This window comes from Balaenoptera ricei, chromosome 4 (assembly GCF_028023285.1).
Source record: "Balaenoptera ricei isolate mBalRic1 chromosome 4, mBalRic1.hap2, whole genome shotgun sequence".
NCBI classification, from domain to species: Eukaryota; Metazoa; Chordata; class Mammalia; order Artiodactyla; family Balaenopteridae; genus Balaenoptera; species Balaenoptera ricei.
Window position 1 is genome coordinate 149,280,944 of NC_082642.1, and position 26,302 is coordinate 149,307,245.

The 26,302-nt window shown below is 39.4% G+C and overlaps 1 protein-coding gene across 8 annotated transcripts in view; it reads right to left on the reverse strand.

The window, feature by feature from the left end:
- Positions 1-90: 90 nt before the first annotated feature.
- SYNJ1 (synaptojanin 1) overlaps positions 91-26,302 on the reverse strand; it is an 85,600-nt gene continuing 59,388 nt past the window's right edge. For 3 of the 8 annotated variants that reach the window (XM_059921446.1, XM_059921445.1, XM_059921451.1), the window contains exons 21-31: positions 23,966-24,044; positions 20,402-20,564; positions 16,609-16,818; positions 15,121-15,264; positions 14,508-14,546; positions 12,730-12,777; positions 11,408-11,446; positions 11,202-11,272; positions 9,448-9,556; positions 8,967-9,184; positions 91-3,076 (exon numbers count right to left, since the gene is read on the reverse strand). In XM_059921446.1, coding sequence (XP_059777429.1) covers positions 2,279-3,076; positions 8,967-9,184; positions 9,448-9,556; positions 11,202-11,272; positions 11,408-11,446; positions 12,730-12,777; positions 14,508-14,546; positions 15,121-15,264; positions 16,609-16,818; positions 20,402-20,564; positions 23,966-24,044 — 1,918 coding nt within the window. In that variant the 3' untranslated portion in view covers positions 91-2,278. The remainder of the gene's footprint in view (positions 3,077-8,966; positions 9,185-9,447; positions 9,557-11,201; positions 11,273-11,407; positions 11,447-12,729; positions 12,778-14,507; positions 14,547-15,120; positions 15,265-16,608; positions 16,819-20,401; positions 20,565-23,965; positions 24,045-26,302) is intronic. The other 5 variants (XM_059921453.1, XM_059921447.1, XM_059921448.1 and 2 more) reach the window with 4 other exon arrangements.

Consider the following 26,302-nt stretch of genomic DNA (forward strand, 5'->3'; position numbering starts at 1 on the left):
CCAAACCCGTATATATAAAGTTCAAGGAAAATGGCTGAGAAAAATTCCTCCCTTTTGAGCAAAGTAGTCAATATGGTAAAGACAGGTATATTTATTTCATATGAGAGCACATTTCACAGGATATGTACAGAGTGTTTACATACCACTGACTTTAATACTGTACTTCTATAAAGTATATAGTTATAAATACTGTATGCCACATAAGCAATAAAATTCTTACATATAAACAGCAATCTACTATAGAGAACGAAGAATTCACAAAGAGATCCTTAGTGTCTAGTTTCTGCTCTGCTTTTAACAGAACTGGTAAATATTTTAATAATACACAGAATAGTGGCTAGTTATTTGCAGCATACCTTTCACTTTCATAACTTTGTGCACTTTTTCAGCAACTTGCCAAGTAGAATTTCCGGATAAAGGCTGAGCTGCTAGATGATATGTATATTTTAGACAGTAGTTTATATTCAATAGGAAACATTGCTCACAGAACTGCAATCTGCACTAGTGAAGTTCATAATGAATTATTTTGCTAATGGAGAGCAAATATTGAATACTATATATATTAATCACATAGATGTTAAAGCCACAGATTCAACAAGTTAATTCACATTTTGAAGCACACTGCTTATAGTAATACTGCTGTTTAAAATATACTACTGCTGAAATGATTAGAACCCCCCCCCAAAAAGCGCAATATAAAACTCACGAGTTATTTCTAACAGCAAATCCTGGCTGTTAGTAGAGACAGGGTTACTTTTATAAACATAGTATTCTGATAACATTTGAGTATTTAGAAAAGTGCTTTTTTCCTAACAGATTTGCTTTATGCGGTTAAGTGCGATGCAGTTTGCTGTGCTTTTACATTTTACGTATTCTTAGCCAGGAACTCTTTTTTTTCTGATATTCCGCTAATGCACATCTTTAAAGGTTAAATGCGGACAACGGAATTTAGGTCGACATATACAACTCTTTGTATAAAAGGAACGTTAATATAATGGGTAAAAGTAATCTTAAACTGACAACAAAACAACTATTGCTCAAGTTTTCTGATTAGGATTACTCAATGGTATCAAAATACTACATTCTGTATACATTCTGTGTACGTCTTCATAAAATTAAAGCAGGATCAGCTGCATACTGGCAGTGCAGGAGACGAAATCCACAGCTAATTTGAGGTGTAGCCTCTACACACGTAAAGCAGCATCACAGATGTGTCGTGTAGTTCGTGAGAGGGAGAGAACACACAAGGAGTAGATCCCAGTTCCCCCCCGGGCGGCGCCTGCGGCCGCTCACCACTTCCAGAGCGGAGGCGGCAAGAGAAGCGCGCGAGGGCCGTGGGCAGCGGACGCCTCCGTGTACGTTGAGCTCTAACGCTTCTCACTGAGCTCGGTGGCACGTGCTTTCCCGACTTTCTGGGCCAGTGTGCTTTTTTGAAAGGGCCGGGGGGGTGTCTGCCCACGTGACCGACTGTAACCACACACTACGCCGCTTCCGGCTGCAAGAAGCTCCTCCCCCCGGAAAAGCCGGCGGACCTGCTAGAGTGGCAAGTAACAAGGGTGTGCGCGGTGTGCGTGTCAGACGGGGGTGAGTGTGGAACGGTGGTCGATAGTGGTTCCCTAGTGAGATCATTCTAGTTTTAGAAAGAAAAGTAATGAAATGTCCAGATTTCATTTTCAGCCATCCTTTAGATAATGAAATATTGAAAGAAGAACTATGTTCTAATTTTTAGGTAAAAATTTGGTCTGATTTAGAATTTAAATTATGTGTTTTACAAATATGTAAGTGTATTTATTTGTGTGTGTGTGTATACACATTTTTTTTTTCTTTAAGCAATGTCTTTCTAAATTCTGTTTCAGTATAAGTTTGACAGATCTTTGGTAAATACTTATAAATACCAATTTTTAACAAGTACAAAAGGGGCTGGCAGTAACGTCAGCTAGAAGTTGTTTGGGCTTTTTGAGATTCTGTAAAGGAGACTGACAAAGAATTTCTGAATAAGGACTATTTTCTAAAGTAGTTTCGAGCACTTTTTATGGCTTCTACTCTCTCGTATTTATCCAAACAGAAACACACCAAAATTCCAGTTAATAATGGGAAAGATTTTTCCTTATTTCCAATATACACATATTCCAACTTTGTACACATTAAATAGTGGTATTTCATGACAACATCAGTGCACTTAACAATTACTTATTGCACATAATGAATAACGAATGCCCAATTCTTTTGGCTCTACCCTGCCAAAATTAAAAAAACGACTGCTTTCTACTGTAGAACATTATCTTTCTGTAAAGTCTAGCGTGGGTGATGCCTTAGAGGCCAAGGCTGTGAAAGGGTCTGCTGGAGGGCTGGTGCCAGGTGGGAGCAGAGGGGCAGGAGGCGGAGGTGGTCTTCTTGCTGGCAACACACAGAAAGAGACACTGGTACCTCTATTCCAGTCATCACTAAAGGTCACCTTGGAGCCAGAAGACGAACTCGGCTGATCACCCAGTAGGTCTGGACAAGTGGACCTTGACTTTCCTGTCACACCAAAGTCCTCTTCTTCCTCGAAGGTTACCCATCCTTTTGGGTTGCTGCTTTTTAATGTAGGTGGGCCCTGCGGATCAAAACTGTCCTCAAAGCCACCCAGTGAAGATGAAGGCTTGCTGCTGTTCTGTCCGGGAGGCTTCGGAGAAGGGAAAGGACTCTGAGCAACGGGCTCTTCTTTGGAGAACCACGAAGTGGCCTCTGATGCTTGAGATTCAGCTCTAAAGGGGTTTCTGGGAGCGGCAGTCCTGTCGGTGAAAGGATTTGTGCTGCTCGAGCTCTCAATGAATGGGTTTGGAGAACATCGCGTGTTTTCCTGGGATTTACTCCGGGCTGGAATTGGAGGCATTGTCGGCATGCAGCTTACAGAACTCAAAGTACTCATGTTACTTGGGGTTGCAGAAGGCAATGAAATCAACCCCTTTGGTTCTGGGGTTTGAACAGATGGCTGAGCCTTTGATACAGCAAGCAGGTTCAATGACAGGTCTTCAAATGGGTCAGTCTTTAATGGCGGGTCCAGACTGATGGCGGAGACTCCGTTTGTTTTTACCTGGAGAAGAGAGAGAGCACTGAATAATCAACCAAAAAGCAACATATTTACTTTGAATACCCCCTATTCTTCCTGTCTCAATTATTCTTCATTTTGGGGGTGGGGGTGGGGAAGTATACAAATTTAGAAAATAAAAAGCAGCTTTGTGTGGCTTGTTACTCCGGTGGTTTAAGTAAGATAACACAGCTAAAATATTATTTTTTAAAAACTCCCTACTAAATAAATAAGTCCTTGTATTAAACAGAGCTTATCTTATCCATGCAAGTATTGATATGGTAAGATGGAGAACTGTACAGAATTAGCAGATGAGTTTTGCTCATGCCCAGTTCTATCAGATGTTCACACAAACTGAAGAAATCCATCTTTAGAACTTATGCGAAATCTCTATAAATAAACTTCCCGCACCCATCTATGATGATGATGTGGTTTCACTGTTCTTTTAAATATATTTTCATTGAGATTTAAATATGGAAATTCAACTTTATGGATGAAAATTAATTTTATTAGTATATTTGTATTCCTCAGCTGAAGACAACACATCTTTTCCTTTTCTACTTGGATAAATAAATTTCCAAGGCATTCTTTGCTTTTTAATGTAAGTTCTCCTTTGCAGGATAAACTCTGTGAATAACGTGACAATATTCCTTAACTGACCTTCCTTCATCTTGTAAAAATGTTCCAAAACAGATACGTTGGTTAACAATCAAATGCAATGATTGTTTAAAACGGGGTGGAGGGGGGAGTCCCATTTTCTATTTGGTATATTAATTCTTAAACAAAAATGAACCTGTGCCCAGGGGGTGCACAGTCCTCTCTACGTGACACAGTTGGCTGTGAACTGTTACTGGCAGGAGGAGGGGTCGGAATTACTTCACAGTCATGAAAAATCTGCCCTGTGTGCCTACTTCACAAAGAAGCCGGCTGGAGCGGAGCACGGCTGTGGGACTGAGCACGGCCAACTTTCCCTACGGGAAACAGAACTGGGGGCCTGGCCTTATGAGAAAGTTGGCTCATCAGGAACTTCATTCTAATAATTTTTAAAAACCTACATAATTATTAAAACTAGGTAGATGGCTTGGATACTTATGCCAAATTAAAGGTAAGAAAACAAACCTTTGGGTTGAAAAGGACAGAGGAGGGAGACTTTTAGCTCAAGACTTGCAATGTAACAAAACAGAGCACGACCCAAAATGAATTTAGATCGTTGTTAAAGCAAGTAACTAAACATTCATGAAATATGTTGAAAAAAAGAGCAGCAGTCCCAATAAAATGTAACTGCATCTTATGAAACAGTAACTTGGTGCTTAAGAATAGGGAAGGCTGTTCATTTGCAAAAGGAAACAGTGTGGATAACTTCATAAATGAATCACTCTCTAGTATCTGTTTTATTCAGCTGATCTAGAACATACTTTATAATTGAGTAAACAAATATGTTTTTCTTTAAACTTAATGTGGCAATAAATTTGTACAAAATTGAAGAGTAAACATGTCACGGATTCTAAACTGTATTCTAAGTGTATTAAAGTACTTGAGAGACAAATTTATCACAGACATCATAAAATTACAATTAGCTCTACATTACCAATAATGTCTGGATTATTTATGGTTCATATAACAAAACAGAAGTACTTGATTGGGCCTGGGCCCCAATTCTCCCATGGTAGATAAAAGAGTCCACGACATAGACATTATAGGTAAGAAGTTTATGCTTTGCACAGCTTAGAATAGCAGGCCCTTGCCCAATAAATGCTATACATTTAAATATCTTTATTTTCATATATTAAAATTTTTTCTTTCAAAATAAGTTAAAGGGTAATTTGATAGGAACAGGATCATTTTGCCCAATCAGACTTGAAATTATAATGAGAGCCACACCATCATTCATTACATTAGAATTAATTTATATATATCTAAGCAGGATTTGTGATGACTTGACATTAATGATGATGGTATTTTTACAGAGAAGGGTGTTGGAAAGGCCCTTAAACAATCCTGCTATGTTAACTTTCATCTTTGTAAATCATCAATTCTTCCTTACGAAAAAGAATCGTGCTACTAAAATTATTTTTTGAAATTTCCCAAAAGAAATCTAAGAAAAAAAATTGAATTTTGTATTTATGTAATTATGCCATTGTTAAAACCAAGAACCAATTTGGTTTTGCCAAATACACTTCTATATACCTAAAGCTTACCTTCTTGAAGTTAAACTTCTTAGTCTTGTTAATTTTTGTAAAAAACAAAGCAAAAAAAATGGGAAAGCATTAGCAAGAACTAAAATGGTTCCTAAAAATTCAAAATACTAAGAAAAAAAGCAGGTTTTATGGTATGATAATAGAATTTATTAATGTGGACAGGTGGTTTTTAAAATGAGTGAAAATTTAGATGTATGAAGCAAAAGATTCATACATCTAATGTGCTAAGACAGATGAAAAGCACATATAAGATTGAGAAATAATCCAATACCTGTTACCCTGATGGTTGCTCCTGCTTTGAGAAAGGGAACACAGACATCAAAGGAAAGAGTTAGGAGGACAATCGGAGACCAACCAACAACCCTAACAATTCAGCCTTCAAAATTCTTTTATTTCTATATTATATACAAAATCCAAGAGCAGTGCTATTTGCAGGTCATAGCATAAGATCAAGAGACAATCCCAATTTCTTCTGTCATTTTGAATGAAAAATGTATTGTTGAATTAGTGTTCAAACTTTAATTTTGTCTGAGGTTGATTACTAACTAGTTCAAAGTGGCTATTCCAAAAATAATATTCCAAATAGGGTTTGGAAGCTCTAAAATATTTTCAGCAGCCTGTTACGGATGAAATGTTTGTGTCGCCCCCCCACTCCAAATTCATATGTTGAAAGCCCTAACCCGCAAAGTGATGGTCTTTGGAGATGGGGCCTTTGGGAGGTAACTGGCGTTAGATGAGGTCATGGGAGTGGGGCCCTCACGATGGAATTAGCACCCTTAGGCGGAGACACACCAGAGGGCTTGGTCTTTTTCTCCTCGTGCAAGCACCGAGGAAAGGCCATGTGAGCGCACAGCAAGAAGGCAGCTGTCTGCAAGCTAGGAAAACAGCCCAGAACCCAAACCACGGTGGCATCTTGATCTCGGACTTCCAGCCTCCAGAACTGTGAGAAAACAGATTTCTACTGTCTGAGCCACCCAGTTTATGGTATTTTGTTATGGCAGCCCAAGAAGAGTAGGACACAGCCTTAAGATAGTCTGTGGGTTTATCATCATTAGAGAAAATGTACAAAATGGCATCACTTGGCAAAAAAGTAAAAAATGGTATTTAACAAATGGTCAGGATCCAGGCTTGTTCTATATTACTCAGGTTTTCTGAAGGGTGATACTAGCATTAATTCACTTCATAATTTATGAGCTGGAAGGTACAACAAGGTAAGAAACTGGATCCTCTTTTTGTTGTTTAAAAATGAAATCATAATCTTTTCATAATATAGAAGTACTTTTAAAAATTACAGTATTCTCAAGGAACAGTTTGAGCAAATCTTCCCCAATATTTAAAGCTCACCTTATTTTAAAATACCAAAACTCACTTTGACAATTTAGAGAGACACCATTCTAAAATATATTAAGTATTACTACAGTTTCCTGCCTACGAAACATGAGACTCCTGAATTTAATGCTTTCCTGATGATCTTGATGTATCAGCTTTGGCACAGGATAGGAAATAGGAATGGGTTTATACTAAGATACACAGGGATGGTATTCAATTGATCCAGAATGCTGAGATCTTCTACTTGGTCTCTTCCCTCACTGTCAGCTATCACGTTAATAGTATAGCCATGATGCTATTATTTTACTTCTCACTGGATTCCTGACTTCTGGTTTTTAGCTGATAATCAGATGACTAAGATGTTGGAAGTCAGATAGGTGAGGCATTTTCACATTTTGTAAAGGATATATAACGTGTTGTATAATCATATGAATTAGAAGAATCTTTTCTATATGGAATTATAGAATCAAAGGACACTTAAATAGTAATAAAAAGTAAAGCTGGGTCATGTGTGTTTTTATGTTTTAAATACCTTGTAGATTTTTGGCAGAGTTGATAAAGACTTGTAAAAATTACTAAGTGTTCAATTCTAAGACTATTTCATATTATTACCAAAATATCAAATGTCATATTTTACTATCTCATCCTTTTCAACTTATAGCCACTGCAGAAGATTTTAAAAATTTTAAATGTCTATTATTTTTTGAATAGGTATTATTCTTATGGTTCAAAGTTCAAAAGGCACAAAAGGTAAAATACTTCCCTTTCTTTCCGGCCCCTCAGCGTTCTAAGCTCCAAGGAGGAAACTAACCACTTTGTGATCCTTCACAAAGACAGTCTACACATGAACAAGACCCCACTCCCCCAAAAGAAAAGTGTGTCTGTGTATATAATGTGCAGAGGAATTTGGTATCAGTGACTGAGGCAAAAAGAAGGTTTAAAACAAACATCTTTCATAGTTTTGATGAACAGAATGCAAGAGTCAAGAACACAATCTACTGAGCCACACACAAAGCATGGGCTTGCTGTCTGTCACCAAATTACCACACCCATTCCAATGAAAATCAGAAAGCAAAACAAGTTGAAAAATGACCTAAGAAAATGATATATGGCAGTCTTTGGAATATTCATCCTGTAGTATTTCTGTGTCATAAGATGACTTTCTACTGAGAACTGCAATCTTACTTGAAGTGTGTTCTTTCTGAAGTTGTTCAGAGTACCATACCTACTTTCAATACTGAAAACATTTATAGAGTTTTAGGAATCAGGGTTCACTTTTACTATGAAATTCATGATCACTTTCTGTCCTAAAACACTAATACAAAGCTCTAAGATACAGCTACTTTGAAAGTTTCTTGCCCTCCAATTACATTAAAAAAAAAAAAATACAATAGTACACCTCACAAGGAAATGAGAAGAAAAATTCATGATGCACTAAAAGCCGATTGGCAGAGAGAAAATAATGGATATTTATCGTTGGAAGGATTTCTACAATTATTATACATCTTCAGCATCCTCAACAGTGCAATGGCACTGTTTTCTGTGTGACAGTCATGAGATAACATTATTTTGATGGTTTTTACTTTGGTGAATAAGCCTGCTGCTGCACGCCCAAAACTTCTAAACTGATCCAATAGTGTCTGAAACTGTTAAGAGATCCCTGAGGAAGCCCAGTGCCGGCTCCACCACAGAAAAGAGCTAGCTGTGTGGCATCAGGAGGAATAAGAGGATTACGGGAAATTAACTCTACTGCCAATGGTCAGGACTGATCTGACTGCCTCTCTCTCCAGGAAGTAAAAGCCAAAACTAATTTATTAACTGTGAGCAATAAGAAAATAAATTATTATTGTCCATCCTAATTCATTAACTATCCAAAGTAAATTATGCATAAAAAAACCAGAAAGTCACCAACACTTTAAACATTAACAAGATAAAACAGCCTGGGAGCTGCTTGGAATTCCTTAAAGATCCCTAATCTAGGGTCACTCTCTGAGAACCCTTGATCCAGGCCACAGGTTAGACAAACAGACAAAAACCCCAAACCTCAAACAGCCAAACGCCCCAAACCTCAAACAGCCAAACCATGCATCTGTTGTGTGACTGGTTTGAGATACCCAATGACATTCGCCTGTTGAAGTCATATCTGAACATGCGATTACTACCAAAAGACAAACATTTTTTAAAAGTGAATCTCATATTTGTTTATCTCTTAAGCTAATAATTAAAATAAGTATGTTCAAAGACTATACCAAAGGCATCAAATATACCTCAGTAAAAAAAGAAAAACAGAAAAACAAAACAAAACAGAAAATAAGCCAAAACCCTCACAGAAGCGTCCAGATGATCTTCCACCGGCTGGCAGGACTTACCTGCGGCTGCACTGAAGGTTCAGAAGGCAAGCTGTGGGACGACCTGCTCCGAGGGGGCGGCTGCGGGGCGGCTTCGAGGCTGGGCTTCGGGGCAGACTGAGGCGTAGGTGTGGCCACCGGGACACGAGGCTCCCGCATCTGCTGAACCGGCGGGGCCACAGAAGGCTGCACAGGAGGGGCGGCCTGAGGCTTCAGTGGTTCAGGAAGAAGAGCTGGCCCTAAAAAAGTCACTTCCAGATGTCAGGTGTTTTCTAGAAAACCACTTTTTATCCTTCCTTTAGTGAAGTGAACGAGATTCCAGTCCCTGTCCCGCCCAGCCCTGGCCCCAAGCAGCCTCATTTCTTGTGGCATGAGGAAAGACAGGAGGCTATCCCAATGTGAGTAAGCTGTAAAAAGCGAGACGCTGCAGAAAGGAAAAAAAAAGAAAAGGAAAAAGGGAAAGAATACAGAACGGCACTGCTGTTTCTAATACAGGGCCTACCTTTCAGTACTTCTGACGGTTTGCTTTGGCTTTCAGGAGTCAGTCTCCCAGCAGACACCCGAGCATGGCTCTGGGGGGCGCTGATCACTCCGGCACGGGGTGGAATAATCTAAAAATGGGAAACGTAACCGTTGAGATATTTACTTATTTTCAACAGATAAGGTTTGGTGAAAATATTTGCTTTTGCATCTCATCTCATTTCCTCAGCCTCTTGTCATTTTAATGGCTCTCTATTTATAGCCACATCGTCATAAGTTTTAAAGATCTTCCTTTTTATTTTCCACTATTTACTATGTGCCAGCCGCTGTGTTAATTAAGCACTGCGTAGGCATTTCCATTTCGTTGTCCACATGGCCCTCAGAGGTAGGTATTCTTTTATCATCTCTATTATAAATGAAGATGAAGAAATGTACACAACTTTCCCAAAGCCACAGAGCTAGAAAGTAGAGCCAGGAGCCAGACTCAGGTCTGACCGGCTGCAGGGCCGTGTTCTTCATCCCGTGCAATGCTGCCTTCATGGGCGACGGGGATGGTCTTACAGGTCATGAGGACGTGGAGAGGGACATACACTGTGTAACTAAGCGGCTTATGAAAAACCATGCCGAGGTCTTTTTTTTTAAACACAGATGTAAAACCTCTTGAGTGGCTTACTCGATATGCTAAAATAAATACACTGGAAGACACACTGGTGAAAAATGTCTTTTCTATTTTCACACGTTTGCTGAAGACTTTAAGCCCCCAATACTCCTTATTTTAAGCAAAAGTTATGAATGTTATCGCACAAAATTCTGACTTTCCTTCCCTATTCTTACAGTATTAAATAAAGAAAGTACTTTGTGGGAAGTGGTAGAATCGATGGATAGCAATTTCCCCTTCTTTGGAAAAAAGGAGAGTGGGTAATGGCTATCTTTAGGTATATTCCACAGACATTTTACTTTGGAGTGTGATATTATATATAGAAAAAGGCCTTTAGGTTGGATGTTAAATAGAAAGCTACAAGAGAAAGAACGAAGTATTTCTATCTTTTAAATCTTCTGAGGATTTCTTAGAAATTACAAGTAGTTTCATTAGCGGAAGTTTCTCAATTTCCAGTTACAGTAACAGTTCCCACTTCTTACTCTTCAGCTGGAGGCCTCGCAACAGCCTCCACTAGACTGATCCTGGTTTCTGTTTTCTTTCTTTCTTTCTTTCTTTCTTTTTTCCTTTAAGTTACCTGTTCTATTCCAGAGAAAATTTTCACTTGGGTGAATAAGAGGATAATCCTGTGTATAAGAGAACACTGATAAACACGCAGAAAACCACAGATTCACAACACAGGGAAAGGCACTGCAATGCCATCTGCTCTCCTGCCTTTAACACCTTTAGAACCAGTTTTAGTTGACCGACTCTCATAAATGGGTTTTCTGAAATCTAGTTTTAAAATCCTTCTGATTGAAGAATTACTCAGATAATATAAAAAGTTGTCACTTCCTCATATACAGATTCTAAGATATTTATGTAGCGACCGTAATTACTTAATTGTATCACTTTTATTCAAATAAGGAAGTATGTTTAGTTACTTTTGAAGAGGATGTTAAAATACTCTTAGTGTTGAAAGGTACCTTGGAGAGCGTCAAGTGCAATTCCCCATTTTAGAGTTGAGGAAACTGGGGCCTTAACGGGCCCCATGATTTCTTCAAGATAACACATTTCATTAGCAGCAAATTGGGACCTAGAACCTAGACCTCCTGGCTCCCAGGCGAGGTGCTGCGTACCGGTCTGGCTGTACCGTATCCAGCAGGTCCTGGGCCTGTGAGTCCTGTTTGAGGTGAAGGCTGGCTGCGTCCTGGAACAAAGACATCGCACCATGTATTTCAGTTTTTTTAAAAAAGAAAGAAACAAGAAACCATGTACTTATACCCCAAGTGTCTATCTATGCACGGTCCAGTTTTAAGGTTAAGCTGAATTCAAGTGTTTTTACCTATATTATCTTTCCGTGTCGTTCCAGGGCTTTTGGGTGCTTTGAAGCAGGAAGGAAAAAAAAATTAGTCATGAGTAAACAATCAAGCCATATTGCATAACACTGGCTGGCTGTTCTGTTTCATTACCAGCAGAAATGGGGGCATGAGACGGAAACAAAAGTACTTTGCTTTAGATAATGATGAAGGGTATTATCAGCTCTGAAGGAAATATCCCCAAAAAGAGAAAAATTAGGATACTGAGAGTGACATTCATGGGAGCCAGCTTAGCACTTGGTCTGATACCTCATTCAAAAGGTCACTTTTAAGGTGACTTTCCCAACAGAGCTCTCTCCTGTGAACCTTGAAAACACATGGTCAGCTTAGGGGGATGGTCACAAGATGCAGCCCCACTGTTTCCCAGAGCTTGGTGGACAGACAGCTCCGGAGCAAACAGACAGCACTACATTTTCCGAGTCACGCAAGAGGCGCCTAATGGCACTGTTTCAGGGCTTCATGCTGTAGATGTCATTATGGATAAAGGAATCCCACGATGGGATCTTTGGGATTTCTATAGCAAAATCCTATGATGAAGGTAGAAGACCGGCACATCTTATTACCAAATATCTGCCTCATGCAAGACAATATTAAACCACGGCTCAAACTCATTAGAAAGGTAGCAAAAGGATGAAATGAAATAAACTACTTTTGGGGCCAAAAGGAGTAGGGGACACTATTGAGGCCTGCATCTCATATTTATTCTTTTTGAAAGGAAATTCAAGCGTGATTGTTGTATGTAATCCATCAGCTTTTTAAGAACTATAATCTTAATGAATGGCTTCTAGTTTTTATAGCCTTTTAAGCAAATTTAGTTCAGCATCATTATACATTAAAACATTTCTGTTATCTGAAATCATCCAAAAAATACTATATTCTTGGACCTGAATTAATAAGGTTTAATTACAATTATTAATTTTTAAAACTCCAGAGTTAGTATAGTACATTTCTAAACATTTGACTTATTCTGAAGAGAATTTTGAAGGCATTCTTCTTAAAATAACGTTGTACAATAATTTCACATCCAAAGGATATACGAAATATATACAAAACATAGTTCAAAACAACATGAGAATTGTGGGGAAATTAAATGGACATCCATTAGAAACTATACACAACACAGAATGGAAAGAGAAAAAAAATACAAAATTACAAGGTATACATAAGGATGGGAGGGGGAGTTTACAGTTGGACCAAGAAAAGATTTGGTATGCCTTTAAACACTGGAGGGGCTGACATTTAGAAATAAGATGAGAGATCCATTTCTGTGATGCAAAAGTCTTGTTACCTTCCATCTCTCGCCTAGCTACCCCAGGACTGGGAGGGGCTCCAGTACCTTTTTAGAGAAAGAACAGAAGCTGTATATTGTTCAGGGCCCGTAGCACAGAATGAAAGGCAGGCAAACAAAACAATTTCTGAGCTAAGCTTACTTTTGCAAAAAAGTTCTTTCACTGTTTTAAATTTCTTCAAAGATATCAATACAAACCAAAGTGACTTTAGATGCCTGGCCCAAACCTGAGTCTGGCCCTTTCCACAGTTAGAATGAAAGAGAAGGACAGTTTGCTTTTTATATCTGACATTACTAGCAGTAGGGAATTGAAAAATACGTGTAATGAAAGCCTTTGCTTTATGATCATCTCATTCTTTATATTCAGTGTTAAATCACTAATAAAAGCTCCAATATTTGCCAGTCAAAAAGGAAAAAAAATCTTAAGGTTCCAATTTCATATGAAATCTCTGTGAGACTATATTAGTCTCTGAGAAGTTAGTTTTCGATAAATTATTTTAAAAAAAAAACCTAAAAGTACTGTAATTACTTTCTCTCAGCTTATTGCCTTCAAGCAGTTATTGGTTTATAGGGTTAAAAAAAATACACTGCAAACATTGTCTACAAAAGAATTGTGAAGAGAAGCGATTTTTAAAAATTAAATCAGATTTCTAAGCCACTGAGTTGCTAACATGTATAACTTTTCACAAATTTATTTAACTTATTTTCTACAGATTGTTTTCCTAATTAAAGGAGAAAATAAATAAAAGTCTATTATGAAACTATAAATAAAAGCACAAGTTTGAAACCGGAAAAATTAATGTTTTCTGTAAGTCAATGGAAAAGTTATACTCCAGCAGTATCTTGCAGAAGCCGCAGTGCTGAAATAACTTTGCTACCCTTATTATACAAAGTCATTAAAATCTACACACAGCAAAGTCAATCTGTAACAACACACGAGTCGGTCCGCAATGTCCTTAGGCAGCTAGAGTAGAAAGAGACCAACTGCATGTGTATAGTGAGCCTTAATGATATTAAAACTGGATTTGTAAAAGCTCTTCTGTGGGACTGAAGTATCTTGCCTCAGCCTTTCCTGAGAATTAGATTAAATAAGCTTGTCAAATGTATACCTCCAACTACGCTCTGTGAGTTTTCATGTAAACCAAGTAAACTACACTTTTAACAAAAAGTGACCCATGTGTTAGTAAGAATTTCTTTATTGAAATATATAAAAGAAAATTGTTCTTACATTTTAAAAATGAGGCATGAATGTTATGACAAGTTATGATAAAGCCATGCAAAATGAAAGCTATATTTCAGATAATTATTTTAACTTTAAATTGCATTTCTAGGACACTTTGCTAATCCACAGGCTACTGGCAAGGGAATGTACTAGAGCTCTAATACAATCTAATATAATCAAATACTTGGGAAACATTCTATATTCATTGTGCCTGAATCACTCTTGAAAGTCGTATGATTTGGGGGAATTAAATCTTTGTAACCAAATTGACTGTATTTATTAAGAAAAAGTATATCAGGCCTTGATGAGTAATTCACCTCTGACTATCTGGAAAATGGAAGCTCTTGTTAATTCTATTCACTCATAAAACCAAGCTCTAATCTTTTACTTAACAGGAATATAATGGAAGTTTGGAGCTATTTTTAACTTGGCATATAAATGTCATTCATTTTGACTTTTATCAAACAAACCTAAAATGTCTTTCAGTTATAGGAATCAAACTCCAAAAAAATTAATGAACCAAGATCCATACATTACAACAAATATAAATGGTTACCTCCAAATTCTTTTCTAGCAGGTGCAGGACTCCTAGCCCCTTATGGTTCATAAGAGAATGTGCAGCAGAAAGGAAACGACATTAAATAAACGACATAAATTAAATAAACGACATTAAATAAAGTCAAAGATTTACTGTAGTATTCCTGATGTCAAATATCATGTAGAAACCACATATTCATGTCTTGGTGCTATAAAAAAGCTATTATGTAATGCAAATGCTTCTAAATAGAAACATTATACTTATTTTAAAAGAACATTTAAACAAATATGTACAACTTTATAGTAAATAAGTATATGTATGTTCTTCAGTTCTAATCATGCATTTTATAGAAATCAGTACAACCCCATTAGCAAAAACAAAACAAACCCTTCTTTCACACTTGTAAAAGGTCAGCTCTGAAAACATGTTACAGGAATCTAGTTGAGAAACAATAATTTTCCCTGTTCTGTCACACCCACCACGTTTTTTAGAGAAAAACTGAGGAAATAGCACCAGTGATAGAAAAACAGTAAAATCTAGAAGTTAGAAGTTCGAAACATGCAAAACATTTTTAAATAGAGTGGAGGGAGATTTTAAATCGAGCAAAAATGGAAATAAAATGGTTTGTTACCTGCAGGTGGAGGCGGTCTTTGTGGGGGGGCTGGACGCGCAGGAGGAGCAACCGGGCGGGGAGGGGGAGGCCGCTTGGGTTCCAGGGGCTGGGAAGAATCTTTCTGCTGCAGTTGTGTTGCTAGCAGAGCGTCAACAGGAGAACCTACCGAAAAAGTACCTGAGGTAAGAGGATCACGTTCCAAGTGGATGTGAGCACAAAGGTACTTTCTATATGCGTATGATAAATTATTTTGCTAATTTTCTAAATTTGTACTACAGTGTAATGACACACATTTCTGGTATCAATAACATAAGCAGTTCTGCTACTACATTACCCTCTGGTACCATGAGAGCAATCAGGCTAGCTCTCTGTGGACTTCTTACCCAGGCCCCAGGTGCTGAAGGAGATTTATCGAGCGGCCCTATTAAGGCAGCACAAAGGGGGCTTCCCTGGTGGCGCAGTGGTTAAGAATCCGCCTGCCAATGCAGGGGACACGGGTTCGAGCCCTGGTCCAGGAAGATCCCACGTGCTGCAGAGCAACTAAGCCCGTGTGCCACAACTACTGAGCCTGTGCTCTAGGGCCCACGAGCCACAACTACCGAGCCCACGAGCCGCAACTACCGAGCCCACATACCACAAATACCGAAGCCCGCGTGTCTAGAGCCTGTGCTCCACAACAAAAGAAGCCACCGCAATGAGAAGGCCGCGCACCACCAAGAAGAATAGCCCCTGCTCGCTGCAACTAGAGAAAGCCCGTGTGCAACAACGAAGACCCAATGCAGCCGAAAAAAAATAAAAAAGAGAGACAGTGGTTATATTATTTAAAAAAATAGATGGCATGAAGTACTGTGTGAGTTAAGTCATTTGCAGTCTGCTGGCCAACAGAGAGAAGAAAAAGAAAAGGGTGTCTCTTCTCTCTATACCCTGGCTTATCTTGAATTTATTGAATGAAGCCAGTCCTCTAAGAGTAGCATGGGCGAGCTAGAGAAGTTTATGAAATGGAAGGTATTTTCTGAAGACATTGGTTAGCATGGAACAGTGACTAAACCATGTAACGTAACAACCTCCAGAGACAAATCTTCCAACTTTGGAGGAGTCATGACTATTAAGTTGAATTCAAAAAACCTGTCTTGTCTCTTTCTGCTTCATATTATAATTTAGGTAATGTACAGGTAGATAGTTAAGCCTGAATAGTTATGGGCTTTGACTATAACGATAAAAAACCATCAATGATAAGACATGGACAAGCCTGGCCACAAAGAAAAAGAACTAAGAAAAATTCTCGTCTAGTGCCAGTGATGAGTACCCTTTCCATCTAGGGCTTACCATCTGCGAAGTCTCCTCTTTTGCATGCACAGAAAACATGCTACACTTTAGCCTATGGATATGAAAGTTAAAACAAAAATGGGTCTCCAAAGGAGAGGCAAAGGCATCAGAGCTTTAACCATCTAAAATCAAATGCATCAGCCAGGGAAAGTCATACAAAACTTTAGGTAAGATACACACTTTGTGAAGCTGGGTGCCCGGGTGTTCTTGATGGAGCTCGACTTGGTCTCACGGGAAGGGAAGGCACAGGCCCCTCTGATATGGTGGGTGACTGGCAGGGACTGGTCCGGGGTGAGGAACTTGGGGAAGCGCCAAGGCCAGAACTGGAAGATGGCTGGAGATGCTGAGGAAGGATTTCCTCTACCTCAGCACTGTAGTCATCAACATCACCTGAGAAAGTGCAAGGTCAGCCAAGTTACCACCATGTTACCTTTCTCAGAGATTTTTTTTTTTCATCAATCTAGGCTTTAAGGGATTATATACATAAAATAAACACGTTTAACATTATGACACTGCAAACATATATAGGTTAAGCATGTGGGCATATATAAAAATTTTATACGTATAAAGGTAGAATTAGCGCAAACGCTCTTATAGGAAATGTAATTGAAGACAGTCTTCTGTTTCAGAGCAACAGGAGGCCAGTGGTGACTTCACACCGGGGGCTGGGTTGACGCCATAGCTTTCAATATTCCGCTGAGCAGCTGTCTCAGTGCTGGCTGACTTGGAAGCTTAATGCTCTCCCTCCAAACCTTCCTTCTCGCCAATGGAACTGCCCGCTCCCCAGTGCCCTCAACTCAGGTCCTGCCCTTGCAGTAGACAGGCTCTCACGCAGTCACACACCTTCCCCAGAAGTCTCCTCGCTACTCTGTCCCCTGTACTCCCCCAACCTGGCATACACACAACAGGGGGAAGTTGGTTCTCCCCTGAGGTCTCCTCACCTCCTCCTTCCTTAGGGTTGGAAAGTGGGGTCAGGGTGCCCCTTGCAACCCAATTCCAATTGCAGAACTTCAGTCTTCCAACCCTGAACAAAAAGGCCTATTTCTTTGAGGCTGTGCTGTCAGGAATTTATGTAGCACCCTCAAGCCCCGCTTGCTGCCATAATCTCCAACCTCCATCCTTCTGGTCTCTTGAGCCCATTCATCGAGGACTAAGGAGAGAGCAAGCTGGTAAGTTGGGTCCTACCATCCTTCCGGGCGACATCGAAGTCCGTGTGGTCAGCCCATCAACAACCTGACGTCTTGTCCCTGCTGACGCTCTCCTCCACTCCTGACGCATACGCCCCTTGGAACTGCAGTACCGCTGCAACAGGGAACTCAGAACACTGCACTCTGACCACCACTCCCCGGACTTTCACCCTCGCCCTCAGTTACTCTTTCCTCTTTTGACTTCACCAGGATCCAGGCCTTTGATTTTGCGTCTCTGCAACCGTCTTCACGTCCTCCGGTTCCTCACCTCGGCCGTTCCCCTCCTGCACTACTCGTCCATCGCGCCTGCGTCAACTCCACCGTCTAACCTCTCCACAACTGCGCACCTGGGCTGCTGCGTGCTGCAGCCAGAGACAACCACGTGGCCCCGATGACTGAAGCCATGTTAACTCTGTGGTTTTCAGCCTCAGCTGGCCTCCCAGGGCTGCCTGGTAATTCCACAATTTCCTGGCTGGCTCTCCCTCTGACCCCTTCTCAGGAGCTTTATCTTGAACCTTCTCGAGTCTCCTGAAACCATGAGTTGCCCCACTGCTTAAACTTCACAGAGAAAAGGGAAGTCTTATGATGGGACCCCGTCTCTTCAACAACCTGGCCCCCAACTGGAGCCTAACCCCGTGGTTGGCACTCAGGTATCTGTGGATGGAAACAGTGGGGTTCTGCCCACCCCCCGTCTTCCCAGGGACCGTGCTCTGCCGCTCATTCTGCCCTGCCCCTCCCCAGTGGCGTCAGCCCTTTCCATCAGCACTAAGTGTTCCCAAGCGTCCCCATTTCAAAATAACACTCCCTGGAGCAGCTGCCTTCCCCTCTCTTTCCCCCGCCTTAGCCAAACTTCTGTAAAGAGTTGCCTACAGACACTCTCTGCACGTCTTCGCCTTGCATCCACACCCCGATTTACCACCATCTGGCTTCTTCACTCCACTGAAATCACTCTCCTGAATGTCACCGACAGCTTCCTCCCCTGGGACTAAACCCAAAGGGCAGGCTGCGGTGCTCACTTCTCCTTCTTGCCACAGACCACTCTCCCTTGTTATCCTTTCCTTCCTTGATTTTTAAGCTGCTATAGTCTCCTGGCTCTCTGACATTTCTGGTTCTTTCTTCTCATTTTCCTTTTATGGGCAGCCTTCTTCTGCCTGTCCTTGAAGTCTGCATTTCTGTTTGATCCCAGGACCAGTCCTCTCCCGTCTCTATCTCATCCTCCTGGCCAAGCTAATAAAAACGCATGGCCTTAAACTGTCATCAGAGCTGCCTGGTGGGCCCAGAGCTCTCTGCTGAGCGCCAGGCCCACACACCCACAGCCTACATCTGGGCCTGATGGACCCTACAGACGCCTCAGACTCAACATATTCAAAACCAAATCCACCTCCCATCCCCACCCACTCCTCCTGCACAAGCATACTTGCATCGTCTACTTAGATCCTTTTTGTCCCCTGAGGTCTCTGCACATTCCTTCTTCCTGGTTCACGCCTTTCTATCCTCTTTAATCTATAGACTCTCAATTTCAGTTTCTCTGGGAGAACTCTCCCGACTTCCCAACTCTAGGTCAGGCAGCTGCCCCATGAACTACTGCAGCATCGTTCACTAGTGCATTGATGTCACGTGATTACAATTGCCTGCTTACTTGTTTGTAACACCAACTGAGCTGTGAGTATGGGGAGACCAAGGATGACATCTGTTGAATTTCCAACACCTAGCATGTACCTGGCACATGAAAGGCACTACATAAACGTGTGGACCAAGTAAACAAATGAACAGTGAAATGTGAAAATGAGATGATCTTCTGAGGTGTTCAACTCTTAAATGCATTATCTAGACATACAGGGTATCGCAATATGATGCACTGTCATTTTATAAGCTAAGGTATGCATTTTAATGGAAAATATGCTAAAATAATATAGCAGATATATAGCATGAAAAAGCAAATGCATTTCTTAATCACATTTAAGGAAATTACTATATCGAGATAATCTGTCCCGAACTCCAAACTTGAAATGATTACATTTATATGGCTGGGTTCAGTTACAAATGCATGTGTTCCTAGCCACTTTGAGAATCTTTTAAAATTACTTTGAAATATATCCTCTTTTGAACAGACTTGTGGTTGCCAAGGGGGAGGGGGGTGGAGGAGGGATGGATTGGGAGTTTGGGATTAGCAGATGCAAACTATTATATGTCGAATGGATAAACAACAAGGTCCTACTGTAAAGCACAGGGAACTATATTCAATATCGTGATAAACCATAATGGAAAAGAATATGAAAAAGAATGTATGTATGTATATGTGTGTGTGTGTGTGTGTGTGTGTGTGTGTGTGTGTGTGTGTGTATAACTGAATCATTGCTGTACAGTAGAAATTAATACAACACTGTAAGTCAACTATACTTCAATAAATTTTAAAAAAAGAAAGCAATATATCTTCTTTTGTAGTAATTATTTTGAACTCATTTCGGCACATTGAGCTTCTACTCTTCTACCTTAACTACAATTAGTGGGACCAAACCACACACCAAAAATACCACTTTGTGCTCTTACGACACAAGGACATAAACTAACATTTGTAAAGGTCTTGACCTTTGCATGGCAGAATGGCAAATACATTTAAGTCTGGGTACAAGCAAAAGACACACAATACGATGCAAAACAAAATCTCATTAATATTGCTCTCAGAGTTACAAGAAGGAAGAGAAGGATAAACTTGGAGACTGAGACTTTACTGATGGGAAGGAAACATCTTGAAGGACAGCAGTAAATGTGTTCAACAAGCAGACCTTCCATATCGAAGTCGGCCGCGACCTCCGCGTCTTCACCCAGCAGGGTGGAGCTTGTTGAGGACGGCAAGGGGACGCTGATTTTCTCTAAACTCATTTCTTCTTCCAAAGTTTTGATCCAGTCTGGACTCTTTAAAGTAATAGTTATAGTCCGACCCAATAACTAGTTGAGTAAAAGAGATATAACATAAAAATTCATTGCATGAAAATTCACTATCTCGGAATAAAGTGCCTGCCTCAGTCATACTACAACAACAGTATAGGCTTAATTCAGCTAGACTCAATTCAACATAATCATTTCACATAGACTGTATTTTTAACTGATTTTTTGTTTTGTTTTGTTTTGGTTTGGGTTTTGGTTTGGTTTGGGTTTTGGTTTTGAGTTTTGGGGGTTTTTTTTTGGCCGCTCCACACGGCTGGCGGGATCTTAGTTCCCCGACCAGGGATGGAACCCGGACCCCCTGCAGTGGAAGCGCGGAGTCCTAACCTGGGAATTCCCTTAACTAGTTTCAAATGTCCCCAATCCTCCCTTTAAAAGCCTGTGTTGCTAAATCTCAGGTCTTCTTTCTTAGGATGCACACAGATTTAAGTTTCCTTTGCTGCAGTAAGTATCTTTCCCTGGCCAGATATAAATTCACTGACAACTCTACTACATAATTTTATACTTCCTATGATTTTGATTCACAGATTAAATAATTGTTCCTACATGAGACAACTAAAGAAAGGACAGTAGAAAATCCTTAAAATACTTTCCCTGTTCATTTGGACCTTCCTAACTTGGTATAATGGTCTTGAAAGGTGCTATATTGTCAAAGTAGTTTCAGCATTTCAAATGTCAGAAGAATATTGAGAGAATTTAAGACCATTTTAAATCTTCAACAAAAGTTAATCATTCTGAAAACACAAAGACTGGTATCTGTGAAACTGGCACCCTGCCTTTCCTATAAATCTGAGAAGCTTTTAGACAAAAGTGTAATCTAAAACAACCAACATATTATAATCAAGTTCCACTGTCCTGTGGATGTATTAAAAAAAATACTTTCCTTACGTGCTATTGACATTAGAGTTCTTTGAAGGCATAGGCTGGAGAGGTTGAAAGCTGCTGGCCTCAACAGCACAGCCGTGTTTAATAGGAATTTAGTGTCCACCCTGAGCTTTGAAGTCAGAGTCCTAAGAATTAATAATTCGTTACCCACTTATTAGACCAAATCAATTAAATTTCAGAACTTGGCAACAGGCTTCATATGCCATTTGTTACTTTTTAAAGTCAACAGCATTCTTTATATATTCACCAAAGAATACCAACAAGTATTCTTAAGCCTCAGTCACTATAATGGCCATTTAAGAGGCACTTCATCAAGAATATCCACTTGGCAGAGATCAGAGGCAAATGAAAAGAAAGAAATTTAGACGACAGAAAAGAAAACGCTCAAGAAGGTCATCCTTTAGGTTTGCCCTGCTTACGCTGTGTACTTTCTCCAGATTCTCCTCTGGATCGGAAGTGTTCCTATTGACCTACTTGCGTCTAGAAGATTTCGGGCTGAAACAGTGGTACTAACAAAGATAGGCTAGAGGTTTGGAAATGTCTAACTTTCAAAAGGATAAATCAAACATTATTATGCACTTTCCAAAAACATTATTTTTTCAGAATTTTGAAAATCTTTTAAGGGAGCTACGGGTGGGTCCTTTCTAAGAGAGCGTAACATACATGACTAGACTTGAGGGTGAGGAACAGAGCTGAAAAGAAGGGAGGAAAACACCAAACAAGGCGAATTATCAGGGGAAAGACAAAAGAAATATTCAGAAAGGGAATAAGAGCTGACAAAGAATGCCAAATTGAGAGCCGCTCTTAAATATTTACAGCACCATGGGAGAAGGAAGGACTTTTTAAGATATCAAAGGTAGAACTAAATTTAAAGATCAGTAATTTCCATATGGTGAAGACACAACAAAGTCATAAGGCAAACTGGGAAGAATATCTGCAGCATATTATGAAAAGGGATTAACATCAAGGGAGCTTCAAAAGATGAATGAATACACCAGGGGAAAAATGAGCTAAGGTCACAGACAGCTCGCCAGAGAAGTACAAAATGACCAATAAATGAAAAGAGCTAGCAATCAAAATCTTAACACAGAAGTGACATACTACTTCTAGTTTTTCAGACTGTCAAAGTTAAAAAACATCCAACACTGATTAGAATGTTGGATATTAGGTAATCGGAGGCGTAATACAACTAGATACATTCCTTCTGAAGAGCAGTTAGCCAACCAGTATCAACATTTAATATGTTAGTATCTTTGTCGTAGCAAATTTACATTTAAGAATTTATCCTAAGGAATAATAGGATAAGCATGCAAAGTTAGAGTGTACACAGGGGTTCCCTGGAATGTTGGTTTTAGTAATTAAAAGTTGGAAACAACCTAGATGTCTATTAATAGGAGTTTGGTTAAATAAATTTATATATTTAGCCACATAATAAAATTAATGCAGTCATTAAAAATGACATATTCATTCATATAGAAAGATGTCCATGATATGTATATCTCATTTTTGTTAATATATATGTACATGTATATGTAATCCCATTTGTTTTAATATATATATATGCGTATGTGAAGGTTAAGAAAAATTATTTTATAATGGTAGGACCACAAGTGGTCTTTATTATTTCTTCATACTTTTCTGTGTTTCTTAATTTACTTTTGCATGAGTGTATTACTAATGCATTTGGGAAAAACAAGCAAAACCTTACAAAATCTATTTCAAAAGCAATATACACATGGAAATCTTTTTCTCCAAGGAAGTGGAAGTTATGTAACAGAAGAGGAAGCTCAGGTAAATCTTTACCACATTGACTGCTGTTGGAGAAATTAGGCCTGGATTTTAGTCCATCCTATCAAGTGACCATATACTTAGATATATAGGATTTGTCTAAAAGCATTCAGAAAAAACTAATAGACAGAGCACTTTACAGGAGTAAAACTATTCCAGGACATTGATGTAAGTTTCCCCCAATCAATGACATTTCAAATTGCAGGTTAGGAATATCTCCACTAATTACAAATTTCTAAAATGCCTCAATGGGATGGATTTGTTATCTATGGGAATTATTTTACCTACGCTTGAAAAAGGGACCTGGGTACCACACTCCAAGCCAATAAAACAAGTTCCTTGGAATAATGAGCACATTCCTCCTTTGTTTTCTTGTAAATAAAGCATTTCCTTCCATTTGTTAGAAATCTGTTCTACTATATAGATGAGCCAGAATATCTATTCCAATTAAAAATTTGAAAGTTTTATATAAGAAAATATAGTAAAATAAAATTTGGTAGTAAACACGTTTTCTTCTTAGTCTATATCAATGATTAACATCTCTAGGGAGGGACCAAAATTATCCTAAATTAGTCTGAAATCTAGTCTAAATAAAATATTAAAGCACAACACTAGGTCTTTTATCCTCCTGAACTGGAAATCCATTTAGATAATTTGCTGCATGTCTCTAAAAATACAATCTTCAGACACTTAATTACAGAATGGTTTAGACTCAACAAACGCTACCTTACCTCTTTACCATTCAGGCTCAGAACACTCAAGGCAGAGCTTCCCTCCAAAAATGTAACCCACATTTTATCTTCTACAAATCTTTAAGGAAGGGAAAAACAAACAATAAAAAAAAACATAATTAATACCTAGGGTATAACTAGCCCAATGACTAGTCCAATGATTATTGATTAACAAGGGCTTATAGAGGCCAGGAAGTAAAAATGTAAGAGCGAGAGCAGCAGGGCCAGCGGTGACCTGGAGAGGGCACTCTTTCCCTAAAAGCATTCAAATTCAAATTTCTTTCAAATACTCTGTTACTAAAACAGCCTGCCAGAAGAAATGGACCGTTGGACCTCAAATTGTGACCCCTGATAATCCAACCCTTCATCTCATGGACAAGGAGAAAAAGGGCCAGAGGTGAAGTGGCTTGTTCAAAGTGACCCTACGAGAATAAAATACAGGGCTAGGACCCAAGTCTCCTGACCCTGTAGTCCAGTATTATGTATTTTCACTGTCTCAGTGACCTTCCTGAAGCAAATTCCCTTTGACCAAGAAAGAAGACAGGGAGTTGTCACAAAAAAAAAAAAAAAAAAAAAAAAATTGATATCAGTCAATCAATCAGACTGGCCCCAAGGAGCCTTAGATTATGGTCCTTGTTTTTATTCAATGACAGCCATTTAACTCTCTTGAGACTTCAAAGGCCTGTGCTATAATTCTAAGTTTATAGTTTTGAAATAAGAAACCCCCAAAAGGAAAAATAAAAAGGACACTGGAACAAGCTCTGAAGGAGATGGTCACTGATACGTAATAATGTTATCATGAAAAAAAAAAAACCAAATTATAACATTATCAGTCTTATTTACAGAAACAATTTTACCAGTTGAACTACTCCCAACTGTATAAATCAAGTTCAGAAATCCTTGCAGATTTTTCAGATGAGAGACAGTAAAACATGTACATGCGTACATACCCACATACACACAAAACATAGGTAAGAGACTCAATTTCTTTGGCATAAAGTTACTAAATTGCAGGATGCTGTCATTTGAAAGACACAGGGACATCATTCCTACCTAAAGACTATGAAGGGGATCTTTTTCAAATCGTTGGCAATGGACCAGATCCGTCCTCCAAAGGTTTTAATCACTATCAAAAGGCTGCATTTACGCTGCACCACTCTCCCCCACGCCAAACCCTATTTGTTCTCTGACAGTGGTACCAAAGTGTTTGTGGCCATGTGGCAGGGCTAATTTCTTGGTCCTATCCTTACCTGGCAATGTGCCCCCTATACATTTTGAACTTTAACAAGAGATTCTGGTTCTGATATCCATGGATTTATGTAGGACCTTTTAGAAGCTATATTTTCTTCCTTTTTTTCACTCACGAGGATAAAAGCTTCTAGACTTTTCCCCCAATTGATATAAGTATCTAAATTTGCCCCATCTACATTTCCAGGGGCTCTCGTACTTACATATAAAGACTTCACTCATTCCCTAATGGTTGCCTCATTCCAGAGCAAAAGGTGATGATCCGTTTAGCCTACTAGTGACAGTGGTCCCGTCCTTGTTTACTTTCATCGTCTGCTTTTTCTACTCTAACTTGGTTGTCTAAGGTGTAACAACCAGAATATTCCAGGTGAGGAGGCACGGCACGGGTTTATAATGCTAGGATAATGCCTTGTTTTGTTACCAATGCTTTTTCCAATGATAAGAAGCATTTTGGGGAAAGTTTTCAGCTCTAATTTAACACCAAGTTCTTTAGAGACTAGGATAAAGGCAGACAGGTCCTTTTCCTGCATCAGTCTTTCGTCCCTTATGCACACTCTGGGTTCTGTCCAGCCCAGTGCAGTATTTTAACTTGCTCAAGAGGACACTTATCTGCCACTGTGCTGCCCACTCACACAGTCCGTGTGATGCTCCCGGTGGTTTGGCATTTCTGCGCTTGGCAAAGCTTCCTGTCATCTGGAGATTTCACCATGTACTTGCTAGAGTCTTAAGATCTCTAGACATTTTTTGTTTCATTTTAAACCTTTGGGGTAGATCTTTGTCAAACGATTTCAGGTTAAGTCTAAATACAATTTCCTCTTATTTGCCCATTTACTCTCAGAAAGGAGAGTAAGGTTTCCCAGGCATGCTTCTCACTCCAGAAGAAACTATCCCATCTTCATTCTGTGGAGTATTCTGTTTAGCATCTAAGAAAGCCATTACACACATGCTGATCTTGACTAGATTCCAAACAGGAATTGGGTCTTCCATTTGTCCTCTGCTCTGCCACAGCACCTAATATAGAGATTTGCCCACTAAATAGCTATAAAACATCCCTAAATGAACAGATGAACACCACAGAAAGGAATTTGA